The sequence below is a fragment of the Rhinoraja longicauda genome, chromosome 4, assembly GCF_053455715.1.
Source record: "Rhinoraja longicauda isolate Sanriku21f chromosome 4, sRhiLon1.1, whole genome shotgun sequence".
NCBI lineage: Eukaryota > Metazoa > Chordata > Chondrichthyes > Rajiformes > Arhynchobatidae > Rhinoraja > Rhinoraja longicauda.
In genome coordinates, this window is record NC_135956.1 from 56441664 (window position 1) to 56467223 (window position 25560).

Genomic DNA, 25560 nt, shown 5'->3' on the forward strand with positions numbered 1-25560 from the left:
TTTGTTTTTTCAATTTAAAAAAAAAATCAAATTAATTGCTTGGTTTATTATTTTGAAATAAGAGCAAGTATTTTTTTTAAATTTTGCATCAGGCTCAGTGAGGGATTCTTTTATAGATTGGTTGAGGATTTAATTTTTACTCATTTTGGCATCATTGTTCTTGAGACCAAGTGATTTAAGTACCTCCATCCCACAGAAGCAGAGCGCTCGGAGAGGAACACGTTTGCAGAAAGGTTATCTGCAGTTGAGGCCATCGCAAATGCAATTTCTGTGGTATCCAGTAATAGTAGTGGTAACAGAAGTGGGCCTTCTAGCAGTCGTAGGTATGTATGAACTCAGATGATCTTTTCAGATTCTTTTGGTGGCAGTTATTGAAACATACCCAATCTCCGAGCTGTGTCTGTCTGGGGGGGGTGGGGCTCAAACTACATGCATTTGATGTGGGGAAAGCTGATTTAAGAAAGTTTGCCAATTATTCTCCTCGGGCTCGGGTAATTGATTAGTTATTAATTAGTTTATTTTTATTGAAATTTGGGGGGTTAAAAATGAAAGATATGTTTGTCGACTTGCAAAAAGGTAGAGAAAATTTTTAATGTTCCATTTTTGTTTGACATTGTTGATATCTAAAGCGCTGAAGATCTGGCTAGTAAATCAGTATCAACCTAGATCTTTCGAAGTGAAAAATAGTACAGTCTGATTTCAAATGTTATTTGGTTCATGGCAGATGGTCTGGCAAATCCAGATAACTTGATTCAAGTGTCTCTAGCCATCTTAGCAACTAACTGGGTCAGACTAAGAAATTAGTTTCTCCCTCTCAATCCTCTCTTTCTCCCTTCTCCCCACACCCAACCCCTCTCAGAATAATGTATTTAAAATTCATTTCTCCAAGTTTAAGATTACGTGAGATGATGAGGCGCTCGCTACGAGCTGCGGGCTTAGGACGCCATGAATCTGGTGCTTCCTCCAGTGACCATCAGGATCCAGTATCTCCTCCTATTGCACCACTTAGCTGGGCACCAGATCCACCTGCAATTGACCCAGGTCAGTTTTTTCTGATTTATGAGAAAATAATTGGCTAAATACCAGCTACCCATTAAAGGTTTAGCAAAAATACAAAAGGAAGTTGGAGTTATTTTACACTGAAAATGGTTTATCATTTGCTGTAATTAAATGAAAGTTTCATTTGATATTCGTATGTACTTATAAACGGCACTCTGGCAATAATTGCACCTCATGAGTTGATGCACATGCCATATTTTGTTCATATAAAAAATAAAGCATTTAATTATGCATCAAAGTCAAAATATACCCCTTTGAAGCCAGCTCATCCATTATGTCTTGCAGGTGCAGAAATGTTATTATCATCAACCTTTAAGATCTTGGCACATTAGTAGTTTTCTTTTGCTTGGAGACAAATTTTGAATAAAGTGTCTTGAGTGGCTTACCCTAGACTTAGCCTACATGCTATGGTTGCTTCCCCTCTAACCTCATGGACATACTTGCCTTTTTTGCCATTGTTTCCAGTGCAAGTGAGCATTGGTTCTGTGGTCATCCCACAAGGTAGCGTGGTGACGGGGCCACAGGTGTTGTGAAGCTAAAACCGTATAATGGGCCGTTCTGTTGGCCATCTGACACCGTAAGTTGTGAGATGACCTCGTCACTGTTTCCAAATATCTCTGATAATCAAAAACAGTTGAAAATAAATTAAAACGATGAATTCATCCAAGTAAAAACTTCATAAGATAGATATTAAAGATCAACATCCTCATTCAAATGATTAGGACTGCACTCAATTCATCATCTATGGCTAATGTGCAACTGAGGAGCCAAATATAAAGTGTATCTGAACCCCCGATATACTCACAACTTGTTAGTATGGACATTTGGAATATGCTGATTATTTACTACAGCTAGTCAATGGTTCTTTATAGGACCATTTGGCTAGCTATTAGCATGATCATGCTCTTGCCTTTCATAGAAACATAGACAATAGGTGCAGGAGTAGGCCACTCGGCCCTTCGAGTCTGCACCGCCATTCAATATGATCATGGCTGATCATCCAACTCAGTATCCTGTACCTGCCTTCTCTCCATACCCCCTGATCCCTTTAGCTACAAGGGCCACATCTAACTCCCTCTTAAACATAGCCAATGAACTGGCCTCAACTACCTTCTGTGGCAGAGAATTCCACAGATTCACCACTCTCTGTGTGAAAAAAAACTTTCTCATCTCGGTCCTAAAAGACTTCCCCCTTATCCTTAAACTGTGACCCCTTGTTCTGGACTTCCCCAACATCGGGAACAATCTTCCTGCATCTAGCCTGTCCAACCCCTTAATAATTTTGTACGTTTCTATAAGATCCCCCCTCAATCTTCTCAATTCCAGCGAGTACAAGCAGAGGTTGCCTATTCCAAAATTTCAGACTCTGAAATGTTTTATTATAGCAAATGCAACAGGCAATTAGTACTCCTACAGTAATGGAATAAATAGAATATGTATCTGATCATGTTGGTTGAACAAGAAATGTTCATCAGAACACCAAGGAATTCCACTGCCACATTTCAGATAATCATCAGGCATCTATTTTAAATTCTAAGTATTTTTGTCGAGTGATTTTTATTGATGAATATCTTCTGTTCTGTGTAAAGATGGTGACATTGATTTTATCCTGGCCCCTGCTGTTGGATCTCTTACCACAGCAGCATCTGGCACTGGACAGGGACCAAGCACGTCTACCATACCTGGTGAGAATCCAAGATCTTTGTCAACAGTTTTCTATCTCTTCCTGCAAATTTTGACTAATTTTAGTTGGTTAGTCTATATCGCAGTTCTTATTGTGTGATGCTTTGCCAACATTGTCAGGGATGGGAAAGGTGCATCAAACTTTTGCTGTTGTGCATCTTTAGCAAGTGTCAATAGATTGTATTCTGGAATGAAAACTTGAGTAATTTTCACGTAATTCTATAGTGCCTCTGAAACAAAGTAGGTGCATTATACCCAAGTAGGTATATTGCTGTTGTTGCATCATTGGTCTACATTCTGGAGATGCCTGTCCAACAGCACAATAGAACCATTTTTACCAGAAAGTCCAATATTCAAGAAGGCTGCTCATCCACATCTTCCCAAGGACAATTCAGGAGATTCAGAAGTGTTGGCACGTATTGTGATGCTCACAGCCTAATTTCAGAAGAAATTGCCCTCTAAAATAATACTTGCTCATGTTGCTCATGATAGACTATGACCATGTAAGCAACTCTGTAGCTGCTTTGCAGCATTGATTTACAGAGAACCATCTAATGCAATGTACCAGTTCAAATGGTAGGTTAGCACATCCATTCCATGAGTATTGGGGGTGGGCTATTGATGTTGACCCTATGTGATGGCTGTGAATAAAAGTTTGTTATGGGGCATTTATACGAGATGGAGAGGTTAGTGTTTGTGGCAAATTTGCTTGATATTATCTAAATAGTAGATCTTTGTGTTCTGTTCCAATGACCTCAACAAAATTATTTTTATCACTTATGTGTCATTGTTAGGTTCAGGTTTATTATTATCAATAGTACTGAGGTACAGTGAAAAACTTTGTTTTGCATGTTTTCCGAACAGATCAGATATACTTTGCATAAATGAAACCAAGTCAAACTCAAGTACAGTAGATAGCACAAAGGAGAAGATATAGGGTGCAGAATATTGTGTAGACTTTAGGAGAGCTCCCCCCCTCACCATAAATGACCACAGATGTGACTGGTGTTGTTGAAGTTCTTTGGAACCATCATCTCCAGGACCTTAAATGGGTGGCCACCATCGACTCCACAGTCAAAAAGGCCCAACAGAGGATGTACTTCCTGCGGCATCTGAGAAAACACAAACTGCCACAGGCAATGATGGTCCAGTTTTATACTGCCATCATAGTCTGTCTTCACCTTTTCTCCATCATGGTCTGGTTTGGCTCAGTCGCCAAGTTTGACATCCGGAGGCTACAGCGCATCGTTCGATCAGCTGAGAAGGTTGTTGGCTACAGCCTTTTCCCCCATCGACAAACTGTACACTGCAAGGGACAGGAAGCGAGCGGGTAAGATCATCTCTGACCCTCTCACCCTGGCCACAAATTCTTTGAAGTACCTCCTCTGGAAGGCGACTCCGGGCTGTCAAAGCCGCCACAGCCAGACATAAAAACAGCTTTCTTCCACGAGCAGTCACTCTACTCAACAGCCAAACGTCTGTAGCCTCCTTTTGCTCTGGTATTTTATTTCATTCTTCACATGTTAAAATTATAATGTTTCATTTTTAATTGTCTACTGTATATCGTGTTGTTACTTGCGACAAAGCACCAAGGCAAATTCCTTGTATGTGTACATACTTGGCTAATAAAATTTATTCAGTTCAATGGGGCAGAGGTGAATCGGACAATATCCTCGCTTATGGAGGGACTTTTTAGATGCCTGCTCACAAAGGGGAAGAAGCTGCTCCCGAGTCTGGTGTTATGTGCTTTCCAGCTTTTGTATCTTCTACGCAGCAGGAGAGCGGAGAAGAAGGAAGGACCAGGGTGATTTCCTTGCTTATTTCGGCTGATTTCGTGAGGAAGCGTGAAGTGTAGATGGAGTCGATGAGGAAGGATTTGACTGGCTGCATCTTCAATTTCTTGCAGTCTTGGGCAAAGCTGTTGCCAAAGCAATCTGTGATGCATCCCAATAGGATGCTTACTACAGTGCATCTGCAGAGCTTAGTTAGAATCCTCAGAGACTTGAGGATTTCCTTGGTCTTCTGAGGAGGTAGAGGCATTTGTGTTGTTTCTGTGCCATAGCTGTAATGTGGTTGGTCCAGGACAAATATTTGATGATCCAGGAATTTAAAATTCTCGATTGTAATAAAGCGCTTAAGTCCACGCTAAGATACAACGCATCATTTTATTGAAGCACTTACATCATAGGACCAGCAGTACATTACAGCTCCGAGCTGCTACATCTACTGCCTGACGTAGGCGAGTTCTTAATATTATAAAGCACATACTAAGCGGGACTACTACTAACAAGCACTACGATTGACTGGCATGCAATAGCCCATCTACATCTCTTCTTGTAGAAATAAAGAAACAACGGTAGCTTAAGCAATGAAAAACAAAAATGTGAAGAATATACTAGCAAAGTTACACAAAATCGCCATATCTAACGGGTGGCCTACAAACCCGTCCGGCCCTCATGCGGTAAGAGACTGCCTCACCTCCTTTCGCGGGAGAACAAGGGGAGGAGAGTGGGGACGCAACAGGCGACTTGACAGGACTAGTGGGAAATGACATGGGCACGCCAGATACCGACCGACGCGGGGTACCCGCGGCAGGAACAATGGTTGGTGGTGAATCATCTGTGGGAGTGAACACGAGATGCGGGGCATCAGGACTCGGAGTCGCAGGATGCGGTTCCTTCACCGGAAGGATGTGTTGACGGTTGCGTCTGTAGATGACCCCGTCCACTTCGACCAGGTATGAACGTGGCTCCTTGGAAGGGCCGTAAATGCGTCCCAGTCGTGCATGGCCCTTGTCGGTTTGCAGACGAACCACTTGTCCACGTGCAAGAGTGTGAGTGGCTTACTGGACTTGTAGAAGAACCGTTTCTGTGTGTCCCGTTGACGTTGTAGTTGCATCTGCACCATGGGCGGGGACCGAACGTGCGGCTGGAGCAGCTGCTGGGAGACAGGCAGGGGAGCACGGGTTTGGCGAGACATTAGTCGCTGGGCTGGCGAGCCTAGGACAGGATCCCGTGCAATGTTCTGTAAATTGAGTAAGTCCAGGTATATGTCGGATTTGGCAAGGTAAGCTCGTTCCATGTTGTTTCGCACTCCGGACGGCGTGTTCGGCGAGCCCATTGGACTGCGGGAATTCGGGGCTGCTGGTAATGTGTTGGAAGTCCCATCGTTTAGCAAAGTTCTTAAATGCTTGACTGGTGAATTGCCTGCCGTTATCAGACTGAATACGGGCAGGGGAGCCATGTACGGAGAGGTGCTGTTGCAGCTTCTCGATCACAGCCTCTGAGGAAATGGTCTGCAGAAGTTCTATCTCGAACCAGCCCGAGTAAGAGTCAACCAAAACCAGATAGTGTTTCCCGTGCCATTCGAGGATGTCGGTAGCCAACGAGGACCATGGAAGAGGCGGGACAGGTTGGGGCAGTAGGGGCTGTTTCTGCTGATGTGCCAGGCTGTTGCAGACAGCGCACGTTTTGGTTCTTCCACGTATGTATTTAGTCATCCCGGGCCAGTAAAACATGCTTTGCGCCCGTTGAAGGGTTGCATCAGCGCCGGGGTGACCCCTGTGGAAGTCGTTGTAGTATTCATCCCAGAGTGCGGCTGGGACTACAGCTTTGTGGCCCATGACTATGATTCCGTCCTGGAGCACTAGTTCGTCGCGAACCAGGAAGTAGGGGCGTATCTCAGGCGGGGTGTTTGACTGTTTGTGGGGCCAACCACCCCGTATGACTGGACAGTAATTGTAAAGTCTCATCAGCAGCTGTGTGTTCGGCTAGGCGGCGTAAACGATCAGTCGGCACAAACGAGACCTTCATGACTGAGAATTCGTCCTGTTCGGAGAGGTGCTGTTCATTGGTTCTGCGCGGGGCTCTGGATAGCGTGTCTGCTGTGTGCATGTCTTTATCTTTCTTGTAGACGATCTGGAAATCAAAACGCTGCAGCTGCATTAGCATCCGTTGCAATTGTGCTGGGGCAGCGTGAATCGGCTAGTTCAAAATAGTGACCAGCGGCTGGTGGTCAGTCTCAATGGTAACGGTCTTGCCAAAGATGAAGTCCTTGAATTTGGTGCAGGCGAAAACCACTGCGAGCAGCTCCTTTTCGATCTGTGCATAGCGCTACTCGGTGTCAGTCAGAGTACGGGATGCATACGAGACGGGCTTGAAGCCGCCATCAGTCGTGGTCTGCAGGCACGCAGCGCCTAGCCCGTACTGGGACGCATCGCAGGTGATGGTAACCGGTAGCTCCAGATCAAAATATGAAAGTGTTGGTGCGCTAGCCAGCTGTAGCTTGAGGGTGTCAAAAGCCCTTTGGTGCTGCGGGTACCACGACCACGCCGTGTCTTTGTGCGTCAGTTCACGCAGGGGGGCTGATAATTCGCTAAGGTTGGGGATAAACTTCCCCAAGTAGTTAACCATGCCGAGGAATCGTTGTAAACTCACAAAGTCAATAGGAACGGCAGTTCATTGATGGCTGCAGTTTTCAGTGGATCTGGTCGGAGACCGCTGCTGGTGAAAACATGTCCGACATAAGTGACCTCAGGAAGGCGAAACCTGCACTTTAGTGGATTCAGTTTGAGATCAATGTCCCTGGCGCGGTCAAGTACTCACTTCAGATTAGCATCGCGTTGAGCCAGATTGCGACCGTAGACAAGAATATCATCAACGATGATGGCGCACGGGTACTCTACAAACAACTGTTCCATAGTACGTTGGAAAACTTCGCTGGCAGAGTTGATGCCGAAGGGCAACCTCAGAAATTTGAAGCGGCCAAAAGGTGTGGCGAAAGTAGTGAGGTTGGATGAGTCCGGGTCAAGTGGAATCTGCCAAAAGGAGCTTTTGGCATCCAGGACGAAAAACACTGCTGCGTTACCAATCTGTGCAGCGACATCTTCTGTGGTTCGCATAGGGTAGTGAGGGCGCTTGATAGCAGTATTAAAATCTCTGGGATTGATGCAGATGCGGATCTCCTGTTTGTTTTTCTTTGTTGCGACGACCATGGTGGAAACCCAATCAGACGGGTCAGTTACTTTGGCAATAACACCCATTGAGACCATGCATTTGAGTTCGTTGTGTATTCTGTCACGCATGGCATGTGGAACCCGATGTGGCGCTCGGACCACAGGTGTGACGGTAGGATCAACAGTGATGCGATATTTGGCAGGCAGCGTGCCCAGTTCATCATCAAAGAGGTCTTTGTAGTGAGAAAGTAGTTGTTGAGTAGGCTCATCAGCGAGGCATAGTTTGTGGACCGCACGTCTGAAAAACACCAGGCCTAGATCGTGGCATGCGTTGATACCGAGCAACATCTCCGAGTTTGATTTCACAATGTAAAACGGCAGGGTGCGGGTCTGCTCATCAACAGTGCACTTTAAATTAGCTTTTCCAAGTGGGTGCAAGATCTCTTCCCCCATAAGCCCGAAGCTTTGAGGAGGCTTTACCTATACGTTCGGCATTGCGAATTTTGTTGAACTCCGTTAATGATACGACGTTGACCTTTGCGCCCGTGTATACCTTGGCGAGTAGAGGCCTGTTATTTACGAACACAGTTACTTCAGGGTCAAGTAGTTTGTTAGACGAAGGGAGGAGGGAGTGAATAGTGGAGCTGTTATCTGCACTGACTGAGCAGAGCGCGGGGGACGACAATTCAGGCTCCTGGGAGTCGGTATCAGCGAATTCCTGTTGAAGCAGGTGCAAACTGACACCCACTTCTGACACCATGTAATAAAGAGCTTAAGTCCACGCTAAGGTACAACGCATCATTTTATTGAAGCACTTACATCATAGGACCTGCAGTACATTACAGCTCCGAGCTGCTACATCTACAGCCTGACGTAGGCGAGTTCTTAATATTATAAAGCACATACTAGGTGGGACTACTACTAACAAGCACTACGATTGGCTAGCATGCAATAACCCATCTCCATCGATCATCTCCACTTTGGCACAACAGATGCTAACTGGGGCGTGTATGTCACCTCATGTTCTGAAATCAATAACTAGCTCTTAGTCTTGACAGCATGTCATTAAGTTCGCCATCTGCTTCCTGTTCTCTGTCAAGTTATTGTTCAATATCAATATCCTGCCCACTGTGCTGGTATCATCTGCAAACCTTTAAATTGAGTTTGAGCAGAATTTGCCCAGAAGACTTGTAGAGAACATAGTAAGGGGCTGAGAATGTATCCTTGCTGGGCACTGATGTTGAGAATTATCATGGAGGAAGTTTTGTCGTCTATCCACGTTGATTATGGATCAAGAAGCTTTTTGCAGTGCTGACTCCTAGATATGAGTTTGGTTGGGATTATGGTGTTGAAGGTTGAGTTCTAGTCAATAAGTAGGAGTTTAACGTTGGTGTCCTTGTTATCCAGATTTTAGAGGAATGTGTGATGTGCCAGGGACATGGCATCTGTCATGGACCCGTTGCAATAGTAGGCGAACTGCAGTGGATCAAAGCTTTCTGAGGAAGTTCAAAGCACCTCATGGTGGTGGATGTTAGTCAATGGGCAGTAGTCATTATGCCATACTACCTTTTTCTTTGGTGCCAGCATGATTGTGGACCTTTCAAAGCAGATGGAAACCTAAGAATGGTGTAGGAAGAGTTTTAAGGGCCTGTCCCACATAGGCGTTTTTTTTTAGGCGACTGCCGGCGACTGTCAAAGTCGTAGCAGATCGCCAAAATTTTCTTTTACCCTACGACAATGATCACGACAATGCCGAGTCAGGTCGAGATTACACCGTCTCCGGAAACATCATAAAATTCCCATGCTTATCAATGCTTCTCTGGCGTCCGCTGAAATCACTGACAAGTCTGTAATTACTTGAGAGTTGTGAAATATAACATCTTTTTAAGAAATTTAATTTTAAACGTCGTTAAATGGATTTTTGTGCGGAGTGTGGGCATTCTTTGAAAATGTACGGGAGATGCATATCTGGTTTCTAGGTTGCATATCTGGGTTGGGAGCCTACTTTAAATGTAATCGCTGATGGCCATAAACATCGCAAAAATTCCCACGCTTACCTGACCGTCAAACTGTCGCCTTCAATCTACCTGTCAAATGTCCTGACGGTAAATAAATTGGTTAAACACAAGTATTTTATGGTATCTTCAAATGCCTTTACTTAATTTAATATTATGTGCTTCTAAATGCATCTAAGACAACCTAGCAAACCTGGGGACAGCATGCGACAGCGCCCGCAATAAGCAACGATACCTGGCGACAAGCCAGCTGTCGCCGAGAAATTTCAAACTCCGAGATCCACTACGATTCTTTGAAGACTCCTCACGATCATGCCCGCGACACCCCGGTGAACTGTCGGCGACAGCCTAGTCACCGGCAGTCGCCTTAAAATCGCCTAAGTGGGATAGGCCTTTAAAGATGTCCATGAATACTCCTGCCAGCTGTTCCGCACAGGTCTTAAGGGCACGGTTGTGGACTCTATCTGGCCCACATGCTTTCCGTGGGTTCACTCTCAGGCAAACTGAGATCTGCGACCATGACGGTCAAGTACACCCGAGGCTTTCAGGGAAGTTGATGTAATTCCATTGCACGTCTGTTCAAAGCAGGCTCAAAAATCATTGAGCTTGTTGAGTAGGTTATGTTGTTGCAAGCAACATTACCCAACTTCACTTTGTACCCAGTTATAGCCTGCAAGCCATGTCATAATTAACAGGTAGTTATTCAGGGACTCTGGCTTGGTCCAGAATTCCCTTTTAACATCCAGGATGGCTTTGCGAGAGTTGTAAATAGATTGCTTGTACCACTCGGGATTGTTTGACTTGAATGCTTCAGCATGGGACCTCACCTGGAAATGCATAGAATTTATGGTGTCTGGCTGGAAACGCCTGTATTGTCTTTGGCATGCAATCCTCTACACACTTACTAATGAAGTCTGTGATGGCAGTGGCTTACTCATTTATTATGAGCAAAATATTAAAGATAATTTGTATTCCATGATGTGGAGAATAAACAGTAGCTGAGTATGATGTTTCCGGCTGTATCTGAGATACTTGTGCGTAGTATTATAGATTACTAGAACAAGTGTGCCCGTTCAAAGCGGGCCCGTTGGGCCCGTCCCCACACCCCCCATTTTCTCCTCCCCCAGCCCCACTCTTACTCTCCCCACACCCTCCCCTTGGGCGGGGAGGGAGGGAGTGGTGGAGGGAGGGAGGTGTTGAGGATGGAGGGGGGGAGGGTGATGAGAGATGGGGCGGTATTTGTGGAGGGGGGAGAGAGTGAGGGGGGAGGGGGAGGGGAGGAGGGAGGGATGGGGGAGAGGGGAGGGATATGGACCTCCCCTTTTCCCAGTACCCCTCTTTCCCCCACCACCAATTCCCCTCCGCACTACCCCTGTTGTCCCATTCCCCATTCTCAGACCCCCCCCCCCCCCATCTTCTCTCCCCCAGACACACTCTTAGCATCAGTTAAAGGCCCGGTGGGGGGGGGGGGGTGCGGGGGATCGGATCAGTGAAAAGTCCGGGGGGGGGGGGTGCAGGAGATCGCATCATTCAAAGGCCCGGGGGGGGGGGGGGGGGGGGGGGGGGGGGAGCGCATCAGTGAAAGGTCGGGGGGGGAGGGGGGAGCGCATTAGTGAAAGGTCCGGGGGGGGGGGGGGAGAGAGCATCAGTGAAAGATCCGGGGGGGGGGGGGGGATAGCGGGGAGAGGATCTCCCGGGTGTGGGAGAGAGGAGAGAAGCAAGGGGAGAGAGGGGCACAGACGCACAGCAGCGCCACGCTGAAAGCCTTCAATAAATCAGTAGGAGGTGGGTGCATGGGCATTTTGACGTCACACGCTGAAGGCCATGGAAAAGACGGCTGGAATTAAAAAAAAAAAAGTAAAACCTCTGTAACTTAAAAAATATACGACCGAATCAAATAAAAATATCATTTTCCAGCAGCGTTCAGCGTGGTGATTAAGGCTGTGCAAACATCGTGGCGCTACGGTTCACCGTTTTTGCCGAAAATCAGCCGAAAAAATGAGAGATTTAAAAAAAGACTTTTAAACCTCTGTAACTTAAAAAATATACGACCGAATTAAATAACAATATCATTTTCGGCAAGCGTCCAGCGGTGTGATTAAGGCGGTGCAAAAATTGTGGCGCTACGCCTCACCGTTTTGCAGAAATCAGCCGAAATCACTGTTACAGATATACATACAAGTCAGAGTTTTAGTAAGATTAGATAGTCTATAATAAGATTATTGTAATCATGTGGTTTATTTAGTGCTTGCATGTATTTCTGATGATTGAGTCATGTATTGAATTTGGTCATTGGGCACTCATCCACATTGTGCTAAAGCATGACCTGCACCACACTGCAAGCCCTATTATATTAGAGGTTCCTAAGCCAATGTGTTGAGGAAATATAACTACTCAGTCCTTTTGAGCTGCATATTATTAATTTCTCATTCTATTCTTAAAATATTGACAATAATAGTTGACCGAGTAATACTGGGGTTACCACACCAGTGGAACATGCATTACTGTTGTTATTATTACAGCCAGTTTATTTAGCAAATATCCTGTTGGTTTGAATGTTACGCTTTTATTATTAATTCATAAAACATATTTATTGTAAAAGCACACTTTATACATTCTCAAATGTTTGTTTTCCAAGGTCCTTCTGCTGAGCCACCTGTCGTGGAGTTAAAGGACAGAAAAGCTAATGCTCATCTCATTTTAAAATTACTTTGTGAAAGTGTAGTATTGCGCCCTTATCTTCGAGAATTGCTTTCAGCCAAGTAAGTCAAGTGCATTATTAAAATATCTCCTGCAACAGATTGAAATAGAAATAAAAGAATTACAAAATTCTTCAGCCAGATCTATATACACTCTTGTTACTTTTGAAACATTAGTACGGACATTAGGTATTGACCAGACTGGCGGTTATGTAGTATAGTTGGATGGGTCAGTCAGTGTGCATGGTTTAAATGGGCAAAATAAATTCCTAAATTGACATGAAGAACTTGTAAGCAGTTTTCCTTGCTTTTTTTTTTTGTTTGTTTGATGGGGAATATATAAGCGCATTCACCAAATATTGTGAACAAAATAATTGCCTTCAGTTTTACAATGGGATCTTAGTGTCTTTTACAATTCGTTTTGCAGAATATCATAGTAAGATTTACGTAGTCCCATCTTTCTAATTTAACCTCGAGCAGGTTCAAGGAGCTAACAGTTACAACTTCCTTAGTTGGGGTAAATTGTATCCTCAGTTTTAAAACGTGATGATTCCAAGTGTTATTTTAAATATGTTGTTAATTATAAATCTAAATCTGTTTTATTGGTCATCTTGATTGTGCATTTTCAGGGATGCTCGAGGAATGACACCGTTTATGCTTGCTGTTGGTGGGAGAGCTTATCCTGCCGCAATCATAATTCTAGAAACGGCTCAGAAAATAGCTAAAGGTAACTATCATCTGAGGAAATTATGCAGAATTCAATCTCTCTACAACTATAGATAATGGTTCAAGAATTCATCTTCACAGTTTACAGTATTTTTACGTTAAAAAGACAGTACGCACAGGCATATTTATGGGATTTTCAAGAACAAAGCTGGAATCAATGTTATATTATTGGTATTCCTGTAGATGCTAAATTGATCCTTGATCCAAATTATGAAGTTTATCCAAAGTGCATTAATCATGGATATGAAATAGTACTATTTCAGCTTTCATAGACAGAATTCTTGAAACATTTTCACAGCAAAATTGAGCAACTCAATGGTTTCCCAGTATCTTGGAAATGAAGGCATTCAATCAGTTCCTGGTTGGTACATCTGTGGTGTTTTTCAAGACGACTATTGCTGACTCTCCAGATTCCTGTTGATTGGGACTTAACTATTGGCTTTTCTAATAAACTACAGTGCCCTCCATAATGTTTGGAACAAAGACCCATCATTTATTTATTTGCGTCTGTACTCCACAATTTGAGATTTGTGATAGGAAAAAAATCATATGTGGTTAAAGTGCATTTTGTCAGATTTTAATAAAGGCCAGTTTTATACATTTTGGTTTCACCATGTAGAAATTACAGCAATGTTTATACATTGCCCCCCCCCATTTCAGGGCTCCATAATGTTTGGGTCACAGCAATGTCATGTAAATGAAAGTAGTCATGTTTAGTATTTTGTTGCATATCCTTTGCATGCAATGACTGCTTGAAGTCTGAGATTCATGGACTTCAGTTGCTGGGTGTCTTCTCTGGTGATGCTCTGCCAGGCCTGTATTGCAGCCATCTTTAGCTTATGCTTGTTTTGGGGGCTAATCCCCTTCAGTTTTCTCTTCAGCATATAAAAGGCATGCTCAATTGGGTTCAGATCGGGTGATTGACTTGGCCACTCAAGAATTGACCATTTTTTAGCTTTGGAAAACTCCTTTGTTGCTTTAGCAGTGTTTGGAATCATTATCTTGCTGTAGAATGAACTGCTGGCCAATGAGTTTTGTGGCATTTGTTTGAACTTGAGCAGATAGGATGTGTCTCTACACTTCAGAATTTATTATGCTACCACCATCAGCAGTTGTATCATCAATGAAGATAAGTGAGCCAGTACCTTCAGCAGCCATACATGCCAAGGCCATAACACCCCCACCTGCGTGTTTCACAGATGAGTTGGTTTGCTTTGGATCTTGCTTTGGAACTATGGTTGCTCTTTTAAGTACATCTTGGGAAACTGCAACCTGGCCATCCTATTTTTGCGGCTAACCAGTGGTTTGTATCTTGCTGTGTAGCCTCTGTATTTCTGTTCATGGTTTTCTGCAGACAGTGGTCATTGACAAATCCACACCTGCCTCCTGAAAAGTGTTTGTGATCTGTCAGACAGGTGTTTGGGGTTTTTTCTTTATTATAGAAAGAATTCTTCTGTCATCAGCTGTGATGGTCTTCCTTGGCCTGCCAGTGCCTTTGCGATTTGTAAGCTCTCTTTCTTCTTAATGATGTTCCAAACAGTTGATTTTGGTACACCTAAGGTTTGGCTGATGTCTCGAACAGTTTTATTCTTGTTTCTCAGTCTCATAATGGCTTATTTGACTTTCATTGGCACAACTTTGGTCCTCATGTTGATGAACAGCAATAAAGGTTTCCAAAGGTGATGGAAAGACTATGTGCTTTGCAGGCTCTCTTATACCTGCATTGAGGAGGCAATTAAACACACCTGAGCAATGAAACACCTGTGAAGCCATGTGTCCCAAACATTATGGTGCCCTGAAATGGGGGAACTATGTATAAACACTGCTGTAATTTCTACATGGTGAAACCAAAATGTATAAAAATGGCTTTTAATAAAATCTGACAATGTGCGCTTTATCCACACGTGATTTTTTTTTTCTCTATTACAAATCTCAAATTGTGGAGTACGGAGGCAAATAAATAAATGATGGGTCTTTGTCCCAAACATTATGGTGGGCACTGTAATTTTCATAGTACATTTTAAGCCATTCCTGAGCAAAAGAGAGCCAGAAGTGTCAAACAGGCAAATGAAAATTAAGCTGGTGAAATGACTGAAAATTGCCCTTAACCTTTTTAATAAAAACTCTCAAAACCTCTCGGCTTTGGACCACATATTTTCACAGATATACAACAAATGTATTGGCAAGTCTGTTGGTCCTGTCCAACTCCGACATATTCAAGAGTGCCATCAGAGTCCAATCAGGGAGATTATAAGCAAAGAGTATTCATCTTTATTGAGTGCACTAATTGATTTATTTGATTTTTTTTTAAAATCCTGAATAGTGATCTATTTGTTTCAGTGCTCTTAAAAAATCCATCGGCTAAGTTCTTGTCGATCTGCATTTTAATGGAGGTCTAATAGATTGATCTCTATTTTCCTCCAAATTAGTGGAAAAATACCTGAAATCTAGGTACATGGCATCTGCTTGCCTCTTTATGATGCACAGGGAACAAAAAGTATAAAACTGCCACTGACTGGGATTTTGCCAGCTGGTTCTGATACTAGATTTAGTTGCCTGTCAAGGTCACACATTTAACCATTAGCCTATTAATGTATTGTTGAATTTGTATTTGAAGCATTTGAGTATAACTTTTAAATATGGGTTGCTTTGCCTCAACCTTCAGTTTGATGTTGAGTGTTTTCAATGAATTGATACTGTAATTTTGTTTTCCTCGCTCAGGTGATGTTTCGGGTGAAAAGGAAGAGGATATATTTATGAGCATGATTTGTCCACCAGGTACAAATCCAGATGACTCCCCATTGTATGTTTTATGCTGCAATGATACTTGCAGCTTTACATGGACTGGAGCAGAGCACATTAACCAGGTACTTTGAAAAGAGAAATCTAATTTATGAACACAGCAAATTAAAATCAAATTTCCCAATTACGTCTGCTGCTGGTCAACAGAAAAGCGCTGTGCGTGTGTAATTGTATTTTTAACCCAGGGTACTCTATTTCATTTTATTACCTTTTTTCCTTGCATGCCTAAATGTATTAAAGGAGATATTTTGTTTTTTTTAAATTGTAACTCAAATGCTTATAATTGCACTGTGGCCAATTTTTTGGTTTGCCCAACATTCTTAATTGTGATGCTTCTTTCTTGTCCCTAGCAATCTTTGGCTTTAGCTTTTAGTTAGCAATTGCTGTATAATTTATTTTTGCCCCTTAGCACCCAGAGGGCTCAACTTCAAACTGGCCTACTGTGCTCATTCCTACTTTAATCCCATTGTTGGCAGCCATGCCTTGATCTGTCTAACTGTTAACCTCTAGTATCTCCTCCCCAAATCTGGCATTTCATATCTTTCCATTAAGATTGCCCTTAATGGCTAAATATTTAATCAAGCATTAAGTTACTCTACCAGTCCCAATTATTTCTTCATCCTATAAGTGAGTTTTCCTGAATTTTATTCTCCTGTGTCAGTCCTTTGAGTTTAGTTTATTGTCATGTGTACCGAAGTACAGTGAAAAGTTTTTGTTACGTGCTAACCAGTCCTACAGCAATCTTGCTGCAGTAAATACACATTGATTTTGGAACATTAGGAATAGCAAGAGTAGAATTTATTTGTAGGAAAGAATTGCAGATGCTGGTTTAAACCGAAGATAGACATAAAATGCTGGAGTAACTCAGCGGGACAGGCAGCATCTCTGGAAATAAGGAATGGGTGACGTTTCGGATCAAGACCCTTCTTCAGACAGGGTGTGGGGAAAGGGAAATGAGAGATGTAGACTGTAATGTAGAGAGATATAGAACAAATTAATGAAAGATATGCAAAAAAGTAGCGATAAAAAGAAAGCGGGCCATTGTTAGATGTTTGCTAGGTGAGAACGAGAAGCTGGTGCGACTTGGGTGGGGAAAGGATGGAGAGAGAGGGAATGCAGGGTTTACTTGAAGTTAGAGAAATCAATATTATGTGAACGGACTGCACCCTTCAATAACAGTTCCCCGAGTTGATGTGTCTACAAGCAGGACTCCAGAACCTAATGTATCTGAACTTTGAATGTACTTGGCATCCTAGTCCTAACGCATATAGAATTTATTTGACTTATAATCTCCTCGTCTCAATCCTGAATGTGGAACTCTGCGCCCTGTTTCTTGACTCATTAGCCACGTGAAACAGCTTTTCCATCATTCTCTTTTGGATCGTGTGTATTTCAATGTAGTCACCTGTGTTTTAAACTCCAGTGCAAATAGGCCAATTTTTCATCAAATGATGACTTCCATACCAGGAATCAATCTAGGGAAAATACAATCTGCTTTTGAGAGTTATCTAGAGACATAAACTGAATGCTGTAACTGATCTTTGGTCTCCAAAGCCTTTCTATTTATTTGGGTTTTGTCAGCATTATTTGGACAGGTACATGGATAGATAGGTTTAGAAGAATATAAGCCAAATGCAGGCAGGTGGGACGAGTGTAGATAGTGCATGTTGGTCGATGTGAGCAAGTTGCGCCGAGGGGCCTGTTTCCAAGTTATATGACTATTGGTCAGACAACCTCTTGCCCAACCTAGTTTTGATAACCCCAATGACGTGTCTGCCCAGCCTTTCTCAACATTGGAGGAGCATAGGTGAGTGCGTAAGCCTCCCATCACCACCGGGAGCAAGTTGACATTTGGCACTTTGGATTTTTAACATCACGTCCTGTGTATTTGGAAACATGGCAAAGTTGTAAACCTTTTCCTTCAGAACTATTTGGCAGGAAATATATACTCTTGCAAAGGAGAAGTCAGTTGCGTAGATTATTTGTCTTCCACATTGTCTGCTGTACTACCTTGAATTTCTGTGTTTCATGAACCAGATGTTCCTATACATCAGCAATTTTTACAGCTTCAAAAATCAGTTTCTATTCTATGAAAATGAAACCTCTTGTTTTAGAATGGTGTTTGGCGGTATTCTGTTCTTTGTATTTGTAATATTGTCCATTATTGATATCAATTTGTATAAATACAATTAATTAAAGTTTTTTTGCCGAATTTTGTGCAGGATATTTTTGAATGTCGAACATGTGGATTGTTGGAGTCTCTCTGTTGCTGTACAGAATGTGCAAGAGTGTGTCACAAAGGGCATGATTGCAAGTGAGTAACTATACTGAGATTTTAATCTACCCAAATGTTATTGATGAAAGCCAAAGCAATTATAAAAGTTTATGCAACCTTGGGGGGTCTACATATTTATTAGCCCATTGAGATGATGACAGGTTTGGCAATCTGCTGACATGTTTATTCCAATAATATATTAATTTGCAGGGTGGACATATGAGCACATTTGAATTGGCCTTTTAAGTTTTACTCTCATAAGAGCATGGTAACAACTAACCACAGTAGAAATCTTGGACATGGATCTGTTATCTATTGGGGATGTACATCAGTTTTCTTGCCATGCTCTCTTTAATTTCATCATTGGCTATTGTATTGATAGATCTGGCTGGCACAATTTTATGATTAATTGGTTGTAATGTCAGTTAAGTGCTTTTCTAGGATTTTGAATCACTTGGTGCTTGAAGTACGATGAATTTTTATATGTAACTCTTTCAGATTGAAACGGACTTCCCCTACTGCATATTGCGATTGCTGGGAAAAGTGCAAGTGTAAAACATTGATTGCAGGACAGAAGTCTGCACGTCTTGATCTGCTTTATAGACTCCTTACTACAACCAATCTTGTGACTTTGCCAAATAGCAGGTAAGTAACTAGAATGACAGAATTCTGCAAATAGATTTAAAGCATGTGGCAGATCGATTTGTGACAATATATGCAGGTTTATTGCATGCTGCTAATTTTATCTGCTAACCATCTGAAACGTGAAACTTACCAACATCAATTCGATTTCATAATTACTATTTGAGTTTGAGTAACTTCCAATTATCTGAAGTATTGAGGATGCACCCCATGCTCAAGTTTGCTCAAAACATAATTGGAGCAAAAATTACAGATGCTGGAAATCTGACAACAGGAAACAATGGAAACCCTCAACAGGTCAAATAGCATCAGAGGAGAGAATCAGATTCAAACTTTATGGTTAAAACCTTTCAGAAGTGAAAAAGCGTGGGGGAAAATAGCATATTAAGTTGGAGAAAAGGGGTGGAAGGAACAATGATGGTATGTGATAAAGTGCGGATAAATTTGTAAAGGCAGCAACTACTTAAACAGGCAATTTGAGACAAAAAAGAAATGAAATGAAACAGATCATAATATCTGGAGAGAGAAGGTTGAAAAATAAAGATTGTTAAATTCACTAATAAATCTTGAAGGCAGCAATAAACCCAAATGGCAGATGAGGTGCTGTTCCTCGCATTTGCACTTGGCTTTGTTGGACTGATGCAGGATCTGAAGACGGGTGCAAATTAAAGTGTGGCAGCAAATTAAAGTGATGGCTGACTGGAAGGTCAGGATCGTCCCCGCAATCAGAACGGAGATATTCTACAAAATGGATACACGATCTGTGTTTGATTTCTCCACTGTAGAGGGTGGCATAAAATGATCACTTCGTAGAATTTGCCAAATTCAAAGACATGCAAGGAAATTGCTCCTTCATTTGGAAGGACTGTTTGGATCCTAGGAACATGGAAATCGAAGAAGTAAGGATGGGTATTGCATCTGCCATGATTGTATTGGGGATGCTGTGAAAAGGTGAATGGTTAGAAGAGATGGAGAAATGGATCTCGACGTTGTGGAGAGAATGGACTGATCCCTCTGAAACCATTATTTACTCTTCAATTTCCACCAGCCACTCACTTTTATCATGCAACACCTACAATTTGCCTCTTACCTCAAACAGTATTTCCAGGTTAAGTACCTAGTCCTTGAACTTCCTTCAATTTAGTGTATTGTATGTGGTGCTTCCTAAAATAACCTCTTGACCATGCTGCATATTGGACACAGGTGTTCTAAAAAAACAACAGTGAGCTTCTGGTCTTTCTGTCTTTAGCTGCCTATAATGTCCAACAGCTTGAGGAACAGCACCTCATCTTCCATCTGGTTATGTTGAATCCCTCAGAACTGAGCAAGTTTGCAGAAGGGTCTTGACCCGAAACATCACCCATTCCTTCTCTCCAGAGATGCTGCCGGGACCCTTCTTCAAACTGGTTTATGATAAAGGAAACAAGAGATATAGACGGCGATGTGGACAGATAAAGAACAATGAATGAAAGATATGCAAAAAAGTAACGATGATAAAGGAAACAGGCCATTGTTAGCTGTTTGTAGGGTGAAAATGAGAAGCTAGTGCGACTTGGGTGGGGGTGGGATAGAGAGAGAGGGAATCGCGGGGCTACCTGAAGTAAGATAAAGCAATATTCATGGTATGGGGGCCACTGAGAGGGGGGGGGGACAAAGAGGGACCATTGGGGGCTTTAATGAATACTTTGTAACTTTGTCGGCAACACGGTAGGGTAAGCAAAACAGAATTTCACTGTGACATGTCATATGTGATAAAGTATTAATCAATTAAATCGGATAGGAAAATAACTGCAGATGCTGGTACAAATCGAAGGTATCACAAAATGCTGAAGTAACTCAGCGGCTCAGGCAGCATCTCAGGAGAGAAGGAATGGGTGATGTTTCGGGTCGAGACCCTTCTTCAAACTGATCAATTAAATCAATCAAGAATGGAGTGAAAGAAAGTAGAGCCTTCTTCAGCTTCCTCTCAGCATCAGGCGCAGCATGGGATGGGTTTCAATTACAATACAATCAAAACATGTAGTAATAGTCAGGGTCTATTTTATTTGGCGGGGAAATAGTGTCTGGGTCTTCTGGAATTTTTTGATCTCCTCTAATGTCATTGCTGTTAGCTCAGTAACTATCGAAATAGAAGTGCCCACAATATTTTAAAGTGTGATTACTTCTGGACTGAACAATACAAAATTGCTGAAAGATAACATGGAGCATTACATCTCTCAAATATAGTTATTTTAAACAAAGATTGTCACAGATTGGGAATGAGTGCACCATCTTTAAAAAAATTAGTTCATGAACATGAATATAAGAACTACATTTAAGCTGAAAAGATGATGCACAAATAGAAAGTAAAACGAACTTTTTAACCTTTTTTAATGAAGTGTATTAATGTTTATTCGTCATGAATTTTTCTATCTTGGTGCACTAAAAATATTTCTGCCACTTGACATGCAAGTTCCTTCCTCAATTCTCAAATTTCATCAAAGTGTTAAATCCTTTACAGGGGAGAACATCTGCTGTTGTTTTTAGTGCAGACAGTTGCTAGACAAACTGTAGAACATTGTCAGTATCGGCCACCACGAATAAGAGAGGATAGAAACCGGAAGACTGCCAATGTTGAAGGTTAGTATTACTTTGGAATTAAATGATAGATTTGTGAGACGTCTCACAATTTGGGGTGCTGATTGTGCTATTGTAATTATCCAGGTTGCATTTAGGGGCGGCACGGTGGCACAGCGGTAGAGTTGCTACCTTACAGTGCTTGCAGATATAGAGACCCAGGTTCGATCCCGACCAAGTGTGCAAACTCTGTACAGAGTTTGTACATTCCACTGCATGGGTTTTCTCTGAGATCTTCCGCTTCCTCCTACACTCCAAAGATGTATAGGTTTGTAGGTTAATTGGCTTAGTATAAGTGTCAATTGTCCCCAGAACGTATCCTACACTCAACCGTGGGATAGTGTTGATGTGCGGGGATTGCTGGTCAGTGTGGGCACGGTGGGTCGAAGGGCCTGTTTCCGCTCTATCTCTAAACTAAAGTAAACTAAACTAAAAAGTTAGTTAAATAAAATGTTATGTACTATTTGAGGATTTTCTTTTACAATTTGTGAATATATTCCAGGTGCCACTTTGACATTAAGAAATTAATTATAATTTCCATAGCTTGTCAGAAAAAAAAGGAAGTAATATAAAACAAAAACATGTAAGGTAACAACCGTAGGCGAATTACATATTAGTCAGATCATGCTTGATTTGGCCTGTGCCTCTCACTTGACCATGCCCACTCCCATATTATTCACACAGTTACAATAATCCTTTGCAGCCTCGCAGATCGCATTGAATAGGTATTACACCCATAACAATCCTGCAAAGTGGAACTCCCTGTGAGCAGTAATTCAACCTTGGGTGGCAGATAGTGTTACTGTGAAAGGTTATTGAATAACCTTTAAATGTCTCTGATTGATCAATCAATTAAAATGGTGCGATCAAGTCCATTAATATGTTTTTCTATACAAAAAAGGCGGTTTATTTGTACTTTTTTCAGTCTAGATCAATAATATTAGGATTACACTACGTACACTACATAAGTCTGAGGCTTTAGATGACTAATCTTGCTGCTGAGTCTGGTGGTAAAATGGAAGGCTTGATGACCATCCAATTTCTAGCAAGTTTAGTTTATTTAGAGATACAGTGTGGAAAAAGGCCCTTTGGCCCACCTAGTCTGTGCTGACCAGAGATCATCAGTTCCATCCTGCACTCCAGAGACAATTTACAGAAACCAATTAACCCCCAAACCTGCGCATCTTTGGAATGTGGGAGGAAACTGGAGCACCATGCGGCCACAAGGAGAACGTGTAAACTCAGTACAGACTGCACCCGCAGTCATGATTGAACCTAGGTTTCTGGCGCTGTAAGGCAGAAACTGTGCCACAGCCGCCCTAAAAGTTTCTGACTTCTGTGTTACATTACCCAGGTCTTGCAGTCAAACATGACAAGCACAGAACTGGCAGAAATGTTTCCCACGTGTCTATGCTTTACAATATTAAACATTTAAAGCACGTAAATCCTGAGAGAACTTAATGGAAATGATTAAGTGACCATTAAACTAACCAGCAGTAGTGTTCCTTTATTCTCATTTGGGAGATATTGCCAACTTGCTAAAGTTGAGTAAGCAACTTCCAAGAGGGAAAGTGTAGAGAAGAGCCGCAAAAAGTTAAATCTTTTGGCCTTTTTTCAAGAATATGTGGTTTTATTGCTTCGTTATATTACGGTTATTGTCTCCTTGTAAGTAAGTGATCTTTTCCCAGGTCTGTGATAATGTTCTTGCCTAGAGAGAATCCTGCAATCAATCTGATCTAATGAAGTTCATTGGATGACTACCTGCTCAAAGAATTAAGCTACAAAAAGCATGTTCTGAACTGCCCTTGAAATTTGTGAGAAATATTCCCAAATGAATTCCAGGCAATTCAAGTGCATAATCAAAACAAAAAAGAGTCGCATGAGATATTGGCAATCGTGACATTAATTTGTTTAGAGGCAAGGTAAAATGGAAGATCTTAATGAAAGTTTTTTTGTTGTTCAGGACTAATTGTCTCCTGTAGAGTGGTTTCTTCCAAGTCGTTCGGCTGCTGTACTACAATCTGTGATTATGTCCGAGTGGATGCCTTCTCCCCTGTTTGATGAAAGCATTAGGGAATTAAAATGATATTGTCTGTTAAAGTCAGGCAGTTGAAAATGGATGTAATTAAGTTAGAAGAATATTCTTGATGTCATTGTCATATTATTGGAAGGAAATCCCCTCACCTACTTTGAAATCAAAGGGCTTCGGCTGTCTTAATATTTTGGAAAATATGTTGGTGTACCCCAAAAAGTTGGCACTATAAAGCTTTAATATTTAATTGTTTTTAATTGTGGCATAGTTCCAGCTATAAGATAGATTTGACTTTTGATGAATGACTATTGAAGGCTGGTGCCTCCTCAGATTTTTGCGTAGCTTGTTTGCTCTTGGTGTTTCTCGTGTTGAACTAAATTATAGGTTTAGAGGTTGATACTTTTATTGATTTAAAAAAATATTTGATAACATTTACATGTTAATAGCAGCCTGCTATTTTTTTTTAAAATTCCAATAGATTCTGATATGCCCGATCATGATTTGGAACCTCCTCGATTTGCCCAGCTGGCTTTGGAGCGTGTCCTTCAGGACTGGAATGCATTGAAATCTATGATAATGTTTGGATCACAGGAAAGCAAAGATCCGTAAGTAGAAGCCAGATCCTACTTTGCGCATTGTACATTGTGAAAATAAAAAATACTAACTACTATTATTTTACATTCCTTTTAGGTTAAGTGCCAGCAGTAGGATAGCTCACCTGCTGCCTGAGGAGCAAGTATACCTTTCCCAACAAAGTGGAACCATCCGGCTAGACTGTTTCACTCATTGTCTTATCGTAAAGTGTACAGCTGACATTTTAGTAAGTAACCCTTGAAGGTCTGAGTCCAATGCTTTTGCCCATGACAGGTGAAATGAATCTCTAGGTCGGTTAACTTTTGAGGAATATTGTAACAGCTTTCATGAAAGATTTGCTTAGTTATTCTTGTACAACATATTTATTGGAGTGAAAGTGCATGTGGTTTCTTTAACTGATAAGTTTTTCATATCAGGATATTAGTTTTGCTGTTTCTAATCTGCTAAATGTCACTTTTCAGTATACAAATCTCTTGTTTATTCCTTCATGGTGCTTTCAAGTGTGTATCAAAATTATAAACAGATTTAGTAATGTACCTTAATCTTTTCAAAAAATATTTTGAAGCTTTTGGATACTTTACTTGGAACACTGGTGAAGGAGCTACAGAATAAGTATACTCCAGGACGTCGAGAAGAAGCCATCACCGTCACCATGAGATTTCTACGCTCAGTAGCAAGGGTGTTTGTCATACTTAGTGTAGAAATGGCTTCATCAAAGAAAAAAAAGTAAGAACTTATTTATATCCAGAAATAGTGATAATCTTCATATAGTGTAGTGTTTGAGGAAATTATAACATACTTGATTCTTCCAAATATTTTTGGAATTTAAGGATGATTAAACTTGTATTTCAGAAACAACAAAGTAAACCCTGAATTGAAATGAAGTATTTCAGTTTTCTAATAATGTAATTTACTATTTGTTTGATTATTTTAATTTTTGAAGAATAAAATTGGCCAAATATACATATTCTCTTTTACATTGGTGCAGATTTGGACTTGTCGGTGTGATTGTAGTGGGGAACTTAAGTTACCCTTAAGGGTGTTGGATCTGTCCTGGTTGAATTATTTTTATACTGAAGGGTTTATGTGACCTAATCTGTGCAGGTTCTAAGGTTGTTTCCTATTTTTGCAGTAATTTCGTACCTCAGCCAATTGGCAAGTGCAAGAGGGTATTCCAGGCACTTCTACCCTATGCTGTAGAGGAGCTCTGTAATGTGGCAGAATCCCTCATTGTTCCTGTTAGAATGGGAATTGCACGCCCAACGGCTCCCTTTACATTGGCAAGCACTAGTCTGGATGCTATGCAAGGTAGTGAAGAACTTTTCTCTGTAGAGCCACTTCCTCCAAGGCAATCCTCTGATCAATCCAGCAGGTAATGTTTACATCTGTCATTCTATCTACATAGCTACAAACTTTTCAGCTAAGTGATTTTAATTATGGAAGAATGATCTTGTATTTTGACA

At 41.6% G+C, this 25560-nt stretch overlaps 1 protein-coding gene across 16 annotated transcripts in view; it reads left to right on the forward strand.

The window, feature by feature from the left end:
* ubr5 (ubiquitin protein ligase E3 component n-recognin 5) overlaps positions 1–25560 on the forward strand; it is a 139863-nt gene that overhangs the window by 76040 nt on the left and 38263 nt on the right. For all 16 annotated transcript variants that reach the window (XM_078397767.1, XM_078397768.1, XM_078397771.1 and 13 more), the window contains 13 exons: positions 197–323; positions 890–1041; positions 2649–2744; positions 12350–12473; positions 13040–13137; positions 15858–16003; positions 18161–18252; positions 18712–18858; positions 21356–21474; positions 23982–24108; positions 24194–24323; positions 24663–24823; positions 25230–25469. In XM_078397767.1, the coding sequence (XP_078253893.1) occupies positions 197–323; positions 890–1041; positions 2649–2744; positions 12350–12473; positions 13040–13137; positions 15858–16003; positions 18161–18252; positions 18712–18858; positions 21356–21474; positions 23982–24108; positions 24194–24323; positions 24663–24823; positions 25230–25469 (1759 nt within the window). The remainder of the gene's footprint in view (positions 1–196; positions 324–889; positions 1042–2648; positions 2745–12349; positions 12474–13039; positions 13138–15857; positions 16004–18160; positions 18253–18711; positions 18859–21355; positions 21475–23981; positions 24109–24193; positions 24324–24662; positions 24824–25229; positions 25470–25560) is intronic.